The sequence below is a fragment of the Quercus suber genome, unplaced genomic scaffold (genome assembly GCF_002906115.3).
Source record: "Quercus suber isolate HL8 unplaced genomic scaffold, Cork oak 2.0 scaffold_444, whole genome shotgun sequence".
NCBI classification, from domain to species: Eukaryota; Viridiplantae; Streptophyta; class Magnoliopsida; order Fagales; family Fagaceae; genus Quercus; species Quercus suber.
In genome coordinates this window covers 265,369-280,115 of record NW_027069895.1, presented here as the reverse complement: position 1 = coordinate 280,115, position 14,747 = coordinate 265,369, and the positions used below count along the sequence as shown (strand labels likewise).

The 14,747-nt window shown below is 32.2% G+C and overlaps 1 protein-coding gene across 1 annotated transcript; it reads left to right on the top strand.

Annotated features, from left to right (window-relative positions):
* Window positions 1-8,613: 8,613 nt before the first annotated feature.
* Window positions 8,614-10,932, top strand: LOC111999157 (protein SUPPRESSOR OF K(+) TRANSPORT GROWTH DEFECT 1). The gene is made up of 4 exons (XM_065762159.1): window positions 8,614-8,750; window positions 9,948-10,046; window positions 10,145-10,300; window positions 10,730-10,932. Exons 1-4 carry the CDS (start codon window positions 8,742-8,744, stop codon window positions 10,853-10,855), a joined length of 390 nt encoding a protein of 129 aa, XP_065618231.1. The 5' UTR covers window positions 8,614-8,741; the 3' UTR covers window positions 10,856-10,932.
* The last annotated feature ends 3,815 nt before the right edge of the window (window positions 10,933-14,747 follow it).

Genomic DNA, 14,747 nt, shown 5'->3' with positions numbered 1-14,747 from the left:
ATGATTATCTATCTCAAAAACAAATTCTTACAATTTATAACTATTGCATCCATTTTATAATTGTGGACATGCATGCAATATTGCTTTATGTTTCCATGGTAATACTAATGTCCATTACTTTAAAATTAAAAAATTCTCTCAATTGAAGCATATACCTCAACGTGATCTCATTCTTATGAAATCTTGCAACCTAATTCAAATCATGCTAACCAATATATATATATATATATATATAAATAGAATGATTTTGTATAGTCCAACATGAATTAAATCATATTACCTTAGTAATTAGCTTAATTAAGCTTATCTAATTCTTAAGAAAAAAAACCTTAAACTTATATCTTATATCTTATTGTTCGATTTGGCTATGATATGTTGCACTTCAATTCATCATACTCCTTAAATATTCAAAAATATAATAGAAATAATATAAGAAATAAAATAGATAAATACAACAGGAAATCAACTAGGCATTTCTTTTGTACTACAAATTTCACTATTATAATTCTTAAATAATATGTACTTAAATATTCACTATTAGATCTTTTAGAAATACAATCAATTTTTTTTGCCTTCCTATATATTTCTTCGATCTAATTGAAAAAAAAAATCCATAAAATTCTCATTTATGAAGGAAATAATTTTCTATGATAAAAATTTTTGGGAAAAAAATAATGAATATAGAAAGTTTTAAATTTTTCATAAACCTATATGGTTGCCCAAAAGTCCTCTATTCAGACTTACTATTATGTTACTACATTGGATTTGATGAGTTCTTTTAAAAAGAAAATTAAATATATATATATATATATATATATATAACATTAACTATGCAACTTACCAGTTATAAATACATTTTTCAATTACCAAAACATACAAAGTCTCTTCCTCTTTCCCAACCTTTCCCCTCCCTCAACACTTATGTACGTATATACATTTTTCCCTTCCACTACACACATGCGGGCACACACACACACCCACATTTTATATTTATATTTGTTCTCTTTTAATCTCTCTTAAAACCAATAAGTATAGTATTTGTGATGGAATTTTTTTTAATTATCACTACATATTTGTGATATCTTTTAATCTCTCTTTTATTATCACTAAAAATTAGAAATTGTGTTTGGCTTCATTTTCCTAGGTCCTTTTTCATGATCATTGGTTTATATGTTGTGAGTTGGGTTAAAGTGGCAGAACTGGGAGAGATCAAACAAGATACAGTTGCACCATGAATATTTTAGAAAGCAAGAGTATTATTATACAAAAACAAATATGGACATATATAAACAATTATACTGTGATTACGTTTGCTTTCCCCTACCCCTTTTATGCTATTTATTGATTGATTAAGATCAACTACACATTTTTATTTTTTGCAGAAACGATCAACTACACATTTAGCTCCTTAGTTGTTCACATTTTTTAAATTGTATGGAAAGGAATAATAGAAATCAATATATGTTTTGGGGAGAAATTTTTTGTAATAGTTGATTCTCATACATGAGTTTAGTGATTATCAAAATAGAAACTATTATAATTTTGTTTAATAGTTCTTATGTGATAAAATGGAAACAAAGTTTGGATAAATTGCTCAGTAATTTCTCCAAAAATGCAAAATAATGTTAGCTTTCATATGAAACCAACAAGATTCATTTTCATGTTCTAATAAAAATTATACATTTTCCAGTTTTTAATTGTGTTGTGTTTTGATACATATCTCACACTATTCTAACGTATTACAAAATATTTTGTTATATATAATAATTGAAAGTAAAATGCAACATGTTTCTTTGCTAAAAAAAAAAAATACACACACAAACACAAAATCAAGATAAAGACTTCTTTACTTACATAAAATTTATTATATATATTACAATGTAAACACATTATTGTGAGATGAGTTTGGGACTATTACTTATAAATCTCAACTATCATTCTCATTCTTTACTTAACAAAAAATAATATGATATTAAAATTATCCCGCGCATTACGCGGGTCTGCGACTAGTATTGTTTAAAAACTGAAAACATGTGTTTAAGTGGGTGTACCAAACGGAGCCTTATTTTGGACTTTAAAAGAAAAGTTTTAACTAATTTTAGTTACTAGATTCTCGTAAATAAAATAAAAAAACCATTTTTGTTACTTATGCTAAAGAAGAAAAATCCAATTCTTCAAAAACAAAAACAAAAAACAAAAAACAAAAAAAAAAAAAAAGCAAGAAAAAGCTAGTAGTATTTTAATTTTTTTTATCTTTATTTTTTAGTTTAGAGTAGTATTTTTAATATATAAAATACTTCTGTATCTTAAAGAAAATTATATTAATCATTTAATATTTACTCAAAGGAAATTGTAATATTTATATTATTATAAATATTTAGGTGAGAATGAATAAATTATTGATTATTATATAATTTCACACTTATCATATACTGGACTATAGTTCTTATAATTGCACATCAAATATATATGTGTGGATCTTAGGCTTTTAGCCACAATTCACCCGATTTTTGGATATTTTTAGTTAAGTGTGGTACTTAAGGGCCGCGAATTAAAACGATTGGGAAAGTTTATGGCATTAATTAAACTTTTTAAAAAATTTTAAATTTATTTTTTAAAATTTAAAATAATAAAATGTATTTATTAAGAAGGAATTTCCCTCAAGCCAAATCGAAGGCTCCTTGTCTCCTTAGCATATGTATCTAAAGTTAAAGCTATCTTAGAATAATTTATAAAAAAAAAAAAAAAGGAAAATAAAAACTTTGTGACATGGCGATGATGTGGCTCAACTGGAGCGTAGCAACAATAAATGCTACGCTTCAGCTTTTAGATATATATAGATTATACGTATTTTCACACACTTTTTCACTCACTCGTATTTCCACACATATTTTCAAACAACAAAACACATATTTTTCAGTGCATGTACCAAACACCAGAGAGAAAGTATAGCTTGAATTTCAAGTCTGTAACTGTAATTTTCTGTTTATCATAGTCTTCTATTCTGACCTATAAAGCTTACCTGTTATGGCTTCTTGAACAACATCACTATCATCATAGAAACAAATTCTAAGAATTGGGTTTTTCATTTTTGTGCTTATTGAACTAGATTTCAGGGTTTAATTGCAAATTTTCTTTGGAAAGAAAAAAAAAATCTAGAATTGTAAATGGCTTATCATAAATATATGAAGCAATGATATTTGAGTACTGGGCTATTTTATGCAACAATTGAAGTGGTGATGCAACAATTGCTAGCCAACCAAAGACAAAGTCGAAGGGAGGAGTGGGAAGAGGTGCGAAGGATCCGAAGCAAGCAAAGCTTAGGGCTGGCCTTGATTCTGTGATAATTAAAGAGAAACCAAACGTGAAGTGAAGTGATGTGGCCGAGCTTGAGAGTGCCAAACAGGCATTTTAAGAGGCTGTAATACTGCCTGTGAAGTTTCCCCAATTTTTTACTAGTTAGTTCCACAATGATTATTTTTAAGTTTTGGGTTATTAGCTTCTAGTTTTCTTGTTGAATTTTAGCATGTTGTCAATGTGAATAAGATTTGTAAGGTTGAATTTAATCAACCATTCTGTTGGCTTTATTCTGTGCCAAATTTGCTTGTAATTCATCATTTAGAAACCCTGTTGTTAGGTTCTAAGTATTTAGAAACTAATGTATTAGAACTCTAATTTGTATTATTGGCAAACCATGATCAAAATAGGTTGTTATTCTTGTTTTAGACTTGCTTAAAGTATAGGCCTTTTATGTAAAGTTGGAATCGAGTTAACTATAAAATTAAGTGTGCAATTCTGACTGACTCGATCGATCAAAAATTAGACTCGATCGATCGAAAGTCGTGCAGATTGTTTTTTCTGCAAAATTTCCAACTCAGCCCTAAGCTCATATGATGTGTAGGGTTTTATGTTTTGCCCTAGGTATAAAAGGTAAATCCTAGCCACATTTTAGAGGTTGCTCTATTTGCTGTGTGTGTGAATCTCTTGTGAGATCTGAGAGGTGGTTGCCTTCACACGTGCTTAGGATTATCAAGAAGGAGATCTCATTGAGAGCTTGATGATCATTTAGTTACTGCACTAAAGAGCTTAAAGATATGTAAGTGGGAGTGCTTGTACTTGCTGGAGAATCCAAGAAAGAAGGAGTCCGTGGTCTTAGAGTTTGCACGTGGTCATGTCAGTAAGTTTTCTACATGAGGTAGCAATAGGATGTTAGTGGTCTAAGTCACTATTGTAAAACTTCGATTCTTTCATAGTGGATTCTTATGGCTCATAGTGAATAAAATATAGTTTCATAGTTATTTTGGAAAGCTTGGTGCTATATTATTCTTATCATTCTTGTCGTGTTCTTAATGAAATTGATTTTGCATAAATTGAAAGAAAATTCCTAAATTATAGCATGTTTTGTAAAATGCTCATTATCATGAAACTTGCATTTCCCCTACCCCCATTAATTATGCTACTTACTGGGCTTTAGTTTATCCCAATCTCCAACAGTTTTACAGATAGATTAGCTACATGTCGGGCATGGAGCTTAATTTATTGGTAGTGATTGGAGTGCTATATTAAATTGGGAGACTTGGGCAGTGGTTGATGACTCAATCTTGCAAAGTTTAACGAGATCATAATTAATTCTATTGGATGTTGGGTACTTGAGGTTTGTTAGCTTTAGGCATTGTAGGCCTAACTCCAATGTTAATGTATTATATTCTAGAAGGGACTGTGGTTTTATGTTATCCATTTGGAGTTTTGAAATATATTCATGTATTATTTGGAGACACATGATTTGAGTTATTGTTTGTAAATGTGTTATAGAGTTTTGCCTTGTAATATGGAGATTTTAGTATGGTTATTTATTCTTTTCATGTGTTGGGGAAAAAAAAAATCTTGTACATTCTCGCCCTTATGTTTCTTCTCTCACGCTATGGACCCTTTTGGGTTTAGGGTGTGACATTATACCTTGGAGAGTGAATGTAAGCATATGAGGATGCTCTCTTCATATTTTGTTCCTTTTTCTCAGTCTTTTAATGACTTGGTAGAAAGGCAGCAAAGAAGATTGCAATCAATGCGAATTACCTCATTATGCTGTCAGCCGTGACTTCTCCTGTTTGTCAAATAGTATCATAAGAACATTGTTAAAAGGCAACAAGTCCGAATACTGATGTCAACTAAGTGAGATGACAGAAAAAGAAAATTATGAAATGTGGATTTAATGGATCAAAAATTCTTGCTTATACCTAACTTAAGATATTTGAGTTTCAGTATGGTTGCGGTTCTTAATAAATTTTTTTTATATAGTTTTTTTCGTCTACTACATATATGGCTGGGGTTGAATGCTTCACTTGATTTTTATTGTAATTGTCACGTCATTCAAGTGAATTTGAATTTCCAAATGCATGTATGATTTACACTTCCAGTTGTATGCCCATGGATGTAGTTTTTTATTTTTTTATTTATTTTTTTATGTCTTTATATGAATGGAATGTTGCCAACACATGACGAGTGCTAGATGCTGCCAATACACAGTGTTTCGTCATCAGACCTTGTTTCAAAATGGATGGGTGAAAGCGAAAAGCTAGTCTCAAATCTTTTCCAAATGGCTCGTGATAATGCTCCTTCCATTATTTTCATTGATGAAATTGATTCCTTATGTGGCCAGCGAGGTGAAGGCAATGAGAGTGAAGCATCTCGACGTAACAAAACAGAACTTCATGTACAGATGCAGGTATTTTGTGTTCACCGGAAGTTGATAAGAGCTAGAGCTTTGTTCCAAGCTTATCTTATACTAATACAACTGTCATCCTTACACTTTAGTAGGTGATATGCAATATTTAAAAGTTTCCCTATCTCAACTGTTTTTTTGTCCTGCATTTTCTTTCTCTCTTTTACTTTCCATAAGTGGTCCAGTTATTGTTTCAGTTGCTAAGCTATCTGTCTGTTATTTTAGGGAAAGATTGTAGAAGTCATATAATTTATATACGTATATGCATTCTGCTTCCTGCCAATACCATTATGTATAGCGTTTAGACTTGATTTTTGGAGCTTAAAATTCTTAGGCCTTTCCTTTTGTCTATGAACAAAATTGTTGTTAGAATAATGGTTAAATGATTAAATTCATAATTTTATAATAGTTTTAGCTTTTTTGTCAAAAAGTGGTCTTGAGTTCAAGCCTTGTCTCCACTCTATCTCCCAAAAAAAGGGGGAAAAAAGTTACAATCATAGTTGTTAAATTTTGTAAAGTTTTTAGACCCTTGTAAGCTAGATTGTTTAACCTAGTTATTTAGCTAAGTGATTTCTTAGATAAATTTCAAAGATTTAGGTTAACACAATAAAATCATATCATGTAAATAATGCGAAAATATAAAGAACACAACGATATAATAACCTAGGAAAATCAAATCAGTAAAATACCTGAAGAGAATTTAACCTAGCTATTCTCAAGAGAAAACAGATCCACTATGAAAGAATTGAAGTTTGTACAATAGAACTTAGACCACTAACATCAATTTGCTACCTCGAGTAGAAAATTTACTACCACGACCACGTGACAGCTCCGAATCCATGGACTACTTCTTTCTTTAATCCACTGCAACCACAAGGTCTCATACTTGTGACTTTGAGACTCCACTCAAAGGTTTAGCAACACAAACTCTCTTGTTTGTGACTCCAAGCAGGGGCGTAGCCAGGAATTTTTGTTTGGGAGGGTCAAGTTGCGACGCTAATATATTTATCAAGACAACCTCCACACACACTTTTTTTATTTGACAAGTTACATATATACACACACCTTTTTTTTTTTTTTTTTTTTGCTTAGTATTTTCAATCAAAATTATTTTTTTTGGCAATTTTTCATAAAATAAAATTCATTTTTTCCATTTTTGTAGTAAAATTCTTAAAAAGTTTCATTTTAAATACAAATTATCAAACTTTATACTAAAGTAAGTAAAAAATCATTTAATTGAACTAATGAAATTATCAAACACATGAATGATTCAAAACTTTGAGGAATAAATTAGGCTTCAAACATATTTAAATCTACCTTACTCTAACACATTATATGGCAACTAAAGACACATTTCATGTATAGTTTTCGTAACAAAATTTTTTTAATGAGTCAATGACTTGTTAATCACCACATAATGGGTTGAAAAAGATAGATTCAAACATATTTGATACCAAATTTTATCAAATATTTAATAGATATAAGAGCACATTTTACAATAAAAAAATAGAATTGCAAAAAATAAAGTTATATCTCTATAACTATTAAACCAAATTTTTTTTTAAGTGCATTGTTGGACTAATTCAAATATTTGGAATGGCCAACTCTTATTTTTATAGACTAAATTTGGAAAACTTTAAAATAATTGTATATATATTTTAAAAATTTTCAAAATTTTGGGGGGGTCATGGCCCCCCCACCCTTGTACATACCTTCGCCCCCTGACTTCAAGACCACTCTTGAAGGTTTAGATCATCAGAACTTTTGATGACTAGAGAAAGCAACAACTTCTACAACACCGGATCTTGATATTCTTCAAGGAATAACACCGGTAGAAGGTATGAGATAGCTTTTTGAGTACAAAACCCTAAATACAAAAAAGAGACACATTCTTCTCTCTCTAAAAAGCCTTTTAAAAATGTGCTTAGGGTTTTTTTTTATATACTAGAAGAAGTAGATCTAAAACCCTAATCCTTTTTGGGCTTGAACTGTTGTTGGGCCAAACTTAAAATTCTGCTAACCCGTATTTCGATCAGTCGAGCCTGTTTTTTGATCAATCAAACCAGGCAGTTTTTGAACTCTTTTTTCTGTAGCTTGTATATTCTTGAATCTTGACTTGTATCACCTTGAGTATTGTCTAATAATATCTATAGATTCTAGGAGCTATATCTAGACAAGTTTGTGTTTACGATTTGCCAATTGTTCTAAACCTTTAGAACCTGACAAATTTGTTACAAGGACAGAATGCTAGTTCTTCTACTTTAGAGATTGGTGCATGGGCTGTATTGGGATAAAGTTAATTTTGTTACAAAGGCAGGCTGTACCTGTTTCAGTTGACTATCAAGCATTCTCCTAGTTATTGCCGAGTCTCTTAGGCCATGGCCCATATGAAAAGCAGGTTCCATTTCACATTTTCCTCATGCTCACTCAAATTCTGGCCCTAGGATCTCTTCCCTGTTTTCACAATAATCCATTTTATGGTAGTGAAATATGCAAACTGTTGCAATGGCTAGTGATCAAACTCCTACCACCAGATAATTCTCCAATTTGAACTCTCAATAGCTGAGTCTGGAGTGTATAGTCTAACTTGGATTGAAGACATAGATCTCTTCCCACTCTATGTTCTTGCATTCTTGGTGCATCATCTTAAGCCCACATCTCTTTCGTCTTATTCCCTACTACTATTATCTTTAACCTACATTAGTTCTTAACTACATTAAACAGTGATTGTTGCCTTTGGTTTTTCTACTGTTAATCTTCAAATGGAAATTTTCTTTAACCCATTTCAAGGTGTAGGCAGCGAAGATCAGAAAGTTCTGGTTCTTGCCGCCATGAATACTCCATATGCTTTGGATCAGGTAAGAAAACTCTGATCCATTGGACCTAAAGTTATAGCTAAAAAGAGTTTTATGACCTTCATTTCTTTGGGGTTGAGACTAAGGAAAATTAAATACGGGCCATCCGTAGGCGTTTCGATAAGTGAATTTACATCCCTCTCCCAGATTTGAAGGCAAGGCAGCACATGTTTAAGGTACTGTGGTTTTGGTAGAGCCATAGTAATTGATTCTTTTGGAGCTTATGATTTGTTTAGGCTCCGCTTGGGAGGAGGAATGGAATGGAATGGAAAAAAATAAAAAATAAAAAATTTAGAATATTCTTCCCTTCTCTTGTTTGGGAGTTTTAATGGAGGGAATGAAAAGTTCATTCCCTTATTTGGAAGTTTAAGTGGGAGGGAATGGAATGGGTAAGAGGGAACACCCACTCCTTTCTATTCCCTTAAAACCTCAATTTTCATTCCCCCCGAAATTGGGAGGAATGGGAGGGAATTGAATTATATTTAATGATTTTTTTACTAAAACTCCTAAAATACCCCTATATATTCAACCCTTTATTTTAAAACAGGGGTTTAATAGTAATATTGTCATAAAATGATTCCATTCTATTCCCTCCATGTTGCTCCCAAACAGGATTACTTACATTCCATTCATTTTCATTCTTTTCCATTCCTTTATTTTAAAACATCCAAACAAGGTTACTTAATTCCATTCCATTCCATTCTTTTCCCTAAGGCTTCGCTTGGGAGTTCATAAGGGAATGGAATGGAATGAGATAATCATAAGGGAATAGAAAGGAATGGAATGGAATAGAATGCATTTAAGTAAGGGAAAGGAATGGAAAAAATGGAATGGAATGGAATTAAGTAACCTTGTTTAGATGTTTTAAAATAAAGGAATGGAAATGAATGAAAATGAATGGAATGTAAGTAATCCTGTTTGGGAGCAACATGGAGGGAATAGAATTGAATCATTTTATAACAATATTACTATTAAACCCCTGTTTTAAAATAAAAGGTTGAATATATAGGGGTATTTTGGGAGTTTTAGTAAAAAAATCATTAAATCTAATTTCATTCCCTCCCATTCCTCCCAATTTTGGGGGAATGAAAATTTGAGATTTTAAGGGAATAGAAAGGAATGGGTGTTCCCTCCTACCCATTCCATTCCCTCCCACTTAAACTCCCAAACAAAGGAATGGACTTTCCATTCCCTCCATTAAAACTCCCAAACAAGAGAAGGAAAGAATATTCTAAAATTATTCTTTTTATTCCTTTTCATTCCATTTCATTCATTTCTATTCCCTTATGATTATCTCATTCCATTCCATTTCATTCCCTTATGAACTCCCAAGCGGAGCCTTAATATCCTCAACAGGTTTTTTATTTATTCAGGTTCATCTTGGAGACACTCCTCATAACTTAACTGAAAGTGATTTTGAGCATTTAGCTCACAAAACAGAAGGATTTTCAGGTTCAGACATAGCTGTTTGTGTAAGTGTCCAGTTTACACTTGTTCCAGCTCACAAAAATTCCTGACTATGCCCCTGTATATGGCTGAAAGCTGTTAGCTACCTCCTCTCTTTTGATAGGTTAAAGACGTTCTATTTGAACTTGTTCGTCAAACCAGTGATGCAAAATTCTTCAAAAAGGACTCTAGTGACGTGTGGGTCCCTTGCGAACCTACCGAACGAGAAGCTGTTCAGGTTACCTTGCAGGAACTTGATGCACAAGGCCTAGCTTCAAAGGTAAGTATTGGGTAGGAACTGTTTCATTTATTATTATTATTATTATTAATGGACACTGCATAAAGCTCTAGACCAGAAATCATTGCCAAAATTAGCACTATAATCATATTTAGTGCTAGGTATCAATAACTTACCAAATAGAATTATTAAGGACTTATTCAACAACTTAGGACTTATTCAATGTGCATTAAAGTAGGATTGAAGAAAAAGTGGAAAAGAGAAGGCGGGATGGGGGTGGGGGAGAGATTTAAAAACTGCATGCCTGTATCTTATGTGCCCACATTCAATGATGATTCTCTTCTATCAAAATTACACAATTCTTTGGAGGAAGGTCAATTTCGGGTATTCTTTTCTAGCCTCATTCATCCACTTCTTTTAATTTATATAATGACTTGAATGTAACTGGCTCTGAGAATGTATGACTTGCAGATCCAGCCACCACCAATCACAAGAGCAAATTTTGATAAAGTACTTGCAAGACAGAAGCCAACTGTAAGTAAAGCTGATCTTGAGATGCATGAGAGATTCACGGAGGAGTTTGGGGAAGAAGGCTGATTGCTTGAGTTGAACACAAGGACTGATTAACCATTTGTACAGGTAAAACCACTAGTACTATAGGTAAATGAAATGTGTATATAATCATCAATATAGCTTGTAATAGAAAGTTCAGCATCTTGTTAAGAGAACACCGTGCCATATAGTTTCAACCTTTCTCTGTCTGTCTCACCAGAAAAGGAAGAGGTGGAAAGCTCTTAATTGATGTACAGTGTTACTGATGATAGTTTCCATAATCAATAATGATTGATAATCTTACCATTTTTTCCCATCTGGGTATGATCTACTACCGGTTTGCCACTAGATGTTCATTCGAAACAATATCCTAGCTGCTGCTGGTACCAAATTTGTAATTAACCAATGATGACCATCTAAAATAGACATAGAAAACAAGTTGCTATATGATATCGTTAATGAAAATTAGCGAATGATGTCAGCTAAAAAAATTTACAGTATTATGAAAAAACTACTGTAATACTATCTTATTAATTATGCCCCAGGGCGCCGCCATTAAAAGCAAGTCAACCTAAGGATAAAACTCTTATGTTTGGAATGGAGGAAGAGAAGGAAGGTGTTCTAGAATCATGAAGTTCACCCCGCAACCTTTGTAAAATTTAGTACAAATGGTAGTAGCTATAGGCTCCCCTGGACATGCTCCAGGTGAGCTTATCTGGGACAAAAATGGTAATTGGAAAAAGTGTTTTTCCTTCTCTACTTAGGACTTACTTTCAGTGTTCAGGCTGAACTCTGGGCTATTGGCTACAGGCTACAACTTTTGTGGCGAATGGATTATTGCAACATTCTATTACATATTGATAAATGATATACATTTAAAAATATTTTTCCAGTCAATATAAATATTTTTCTTTCCAGCAAAAGATCAAATGCTTAAAAATAAAATTAGTAAGAATTTTTTTTCACAACTATTAACATGACATGTGATTCGTGTATAATAAAAGTAATGTTAATAATGAATCGATGTAAAAAAAAATGTCAAATAACACATTGCAACCTTAACAACATGTGGAAGATATTATCACAGATAGCACCCCTAGCATAGTCTAGAAAGGTAAAGTTAAAAAAATAAAAAATAAATAAAACAACAACAACAACAACCGTAAAGCTTAACATAAGGATACTAATGAATAGTCCCAAAGGCAACTTCAATCTAAAATCTAGGTCCTGCACTTCACTGCACACCTCAAACAAATATCTACTTTGTTTTCAGGTTGAGCTTACTTGACTAGAGAAGAAATTGCTTGTTGCTTTATGTAATTAGTATTTGATATTTAGCGTGATGCATGCACGACATAATTTTATTCTGAAACATTTTGTAGAAATTTTCTTATAATCCATGTATAGTACTCAATTGTGCAGTTAATTATATAATGGACAACAATAAGAACAAGAAAAAAAAATTAAAGAAACAGAGATAATATATATATATATATATATTTAATTGGTATATTATGAATGAAAAGGTACTCCTTGAGTGAACAAATCAATCCTTCCATTGGTTAGTGTTACAACAAATAAATAATTATCAAAGTGAAATCTTAATATAATAATAAAACAGAAAAGCAATTAAAACGGCCAGTAGTAAATGGAAATAACTAGTTCTATGATAGAACCATTCTTGGAAGAATCCATGGGATCAACAAGTGACACAATCATATTCCGTATATAGGACTCTCAATATTTAATGATTTCAATTAGCTAAAGCACATAACTGCTTTACTTTTTAACGAAATTTTTTTGAGGGTAATTAACTAATTATACTCCGCTTCCTTGAGGTTTGAAGAAAATAACACTTCCCCCCTTCTGTTTATATTAGTAAATATTCTAAATTTCTAAGAAATTTTCTTTATCAAAGCTTAACCATTATTAGTAAAAACATAACAAAATTTTTTGATAATAATGCAAAGTTTATAAAACACCAAAATACTTGCAACGACAAATCTCTCTACAACCCAATGACAAACTAAAAAAATAAGAAAAAGACATACTAATTTTAAAATACTCTTTATTTAAAAATTTAAATCCATGGATTTTAATTCTGAAACAAAGGATAATTATGGAAACCTACCCTTAAGCAAATGATATATTAGTTCGCAATATTGTTAACATTAATTTAATAGAGTTTGATCAAATGGATGTCAAAAAGGGAATTGTTTTTCCCCCTTAAGATTTAAGGTGAAGTGTCATTTCTAGGGGTGTGCAAAAAACCGAAGAACCGAAAAAACCACTTCAAACCGGCCGAACCGATGTAAAAATTTCGGTTCGGTTTCTGTTTTATTTTATAAAAAACCGAAATTTTCGGTTCGGTTTTCGGTGTCAAATTTTAATACACTGAACTGACCGAACCGAACCGAAATATTATTATATAATAATATCATTAATATATTATTATATTATATTATTATATTAAATATAAAATATTTTGTAAACAGCTACTCTCTCTACCGGATATTTTCAAAAAAAAAAAAGATTTGCTTTTCAGCTTTTGGCAGTTGGCAGATATGCTTTGCCAGCTTTGCTTTGGGCAGTGGGCAAAGTCCAATCCATCAAGAAACTAAGTTCAAACTAAGTTACCAAACTAAGTTACCAAACTAAGTTATCAAGTGACTAAAGGAAACTAAGTTCAGTAAGTTGCAGTGGGCCTTTTTCTTTTTTTTTCAGTCATCACTTCAAAGTTTCAAATTTCAAATGATCTGGCCAACATTTTAAAATCTATTAGATTTTAATCACCTATAATTAAACTAGCTAATTATCTAATTAAACTAATTAAACTAAAATTAATTGAACTATAAAAGGAAAAAGTGGAAACCCTACCCTACATACCCGGCCCACTCTTTCATTTTCACTTTCAGTCTCACCCTTTCACTCTCTAACATTCAGAGTTTCAAACCTCAGGCCGCCCCACTTCTACCTCTCACACTTTCCACTCCTTCCCTCTGCCGTCGCCTCCCCATGCCACCCTCTCCACGATCATCGGCTTCACACGCCGCCCTCACCTTTTCACTCTCTAACATTCAGACCTCAGGCCGCCCCACTTCCTACCTCTCACACTTTCCACTCCTTCCCTCTGCCGTCGCCTCCACACGCCGCCCTCTCCACGATCATCGGCTTCTCATCTCCCACGGTGAGTATGTCTTCCCCACACTTTCACTCTCCCTCTGCCGTCGACATCACACTTTCACTTTCACTTTCACGCTGCCCTCCACACGCTGCCTCCCCACGCCACCTCTCTGTTTTGTGTTTGTCTTTTGTTTGTGTTTCTCTGTGTTTGGTGTTTTAGGTTTTGAAAATAGAAATCTTGATACCGTGACTCACTCTCTGTTTTGTGTTACTCTGTGTTTTGTGTTACTTTGTGTTAGTGGGTTTTGTGTTTTAGGTTTTGAAAATAGAAATCTCGATACCCTCTGACCCTCTCTCTGTTTTGTGTTTCTCTGTGTTATGTGTTTTGTTTTTTAGGTTTTGAAAATAGAAATATCGATACCCTCTGACCCTCTCTCTGTGTTATGTTTCTCTCTGTTTATTTTTTCAAGTTTTAATGTTTTATATGCAAATAAAGTTAGGGTTTTGAAAAAATCGATAATGCTTGGCTGCATGTGCTAGTTGGTTTCTTTATTAAAGTTAGCTGATTGCCTTTGAGGTCTGATATATATAAAGTTAGCTGCTTTTTTATTTATTTATTGTTGTGATATTTTTGTTTATTGTTGTTGACATGCTGTGAATCTGTGACTGTTATGTTAAGTTATTTTCTTATTGATGTTACAGATTTGAAAATCAATAACCCCATGTGCTTAACTGTGATGATGTTGTATTTGTTAATAGTTGACTGATGTTGGGGTATTTGTTAATAGATTACTTTCTTGTGAAGAGTCCTTTT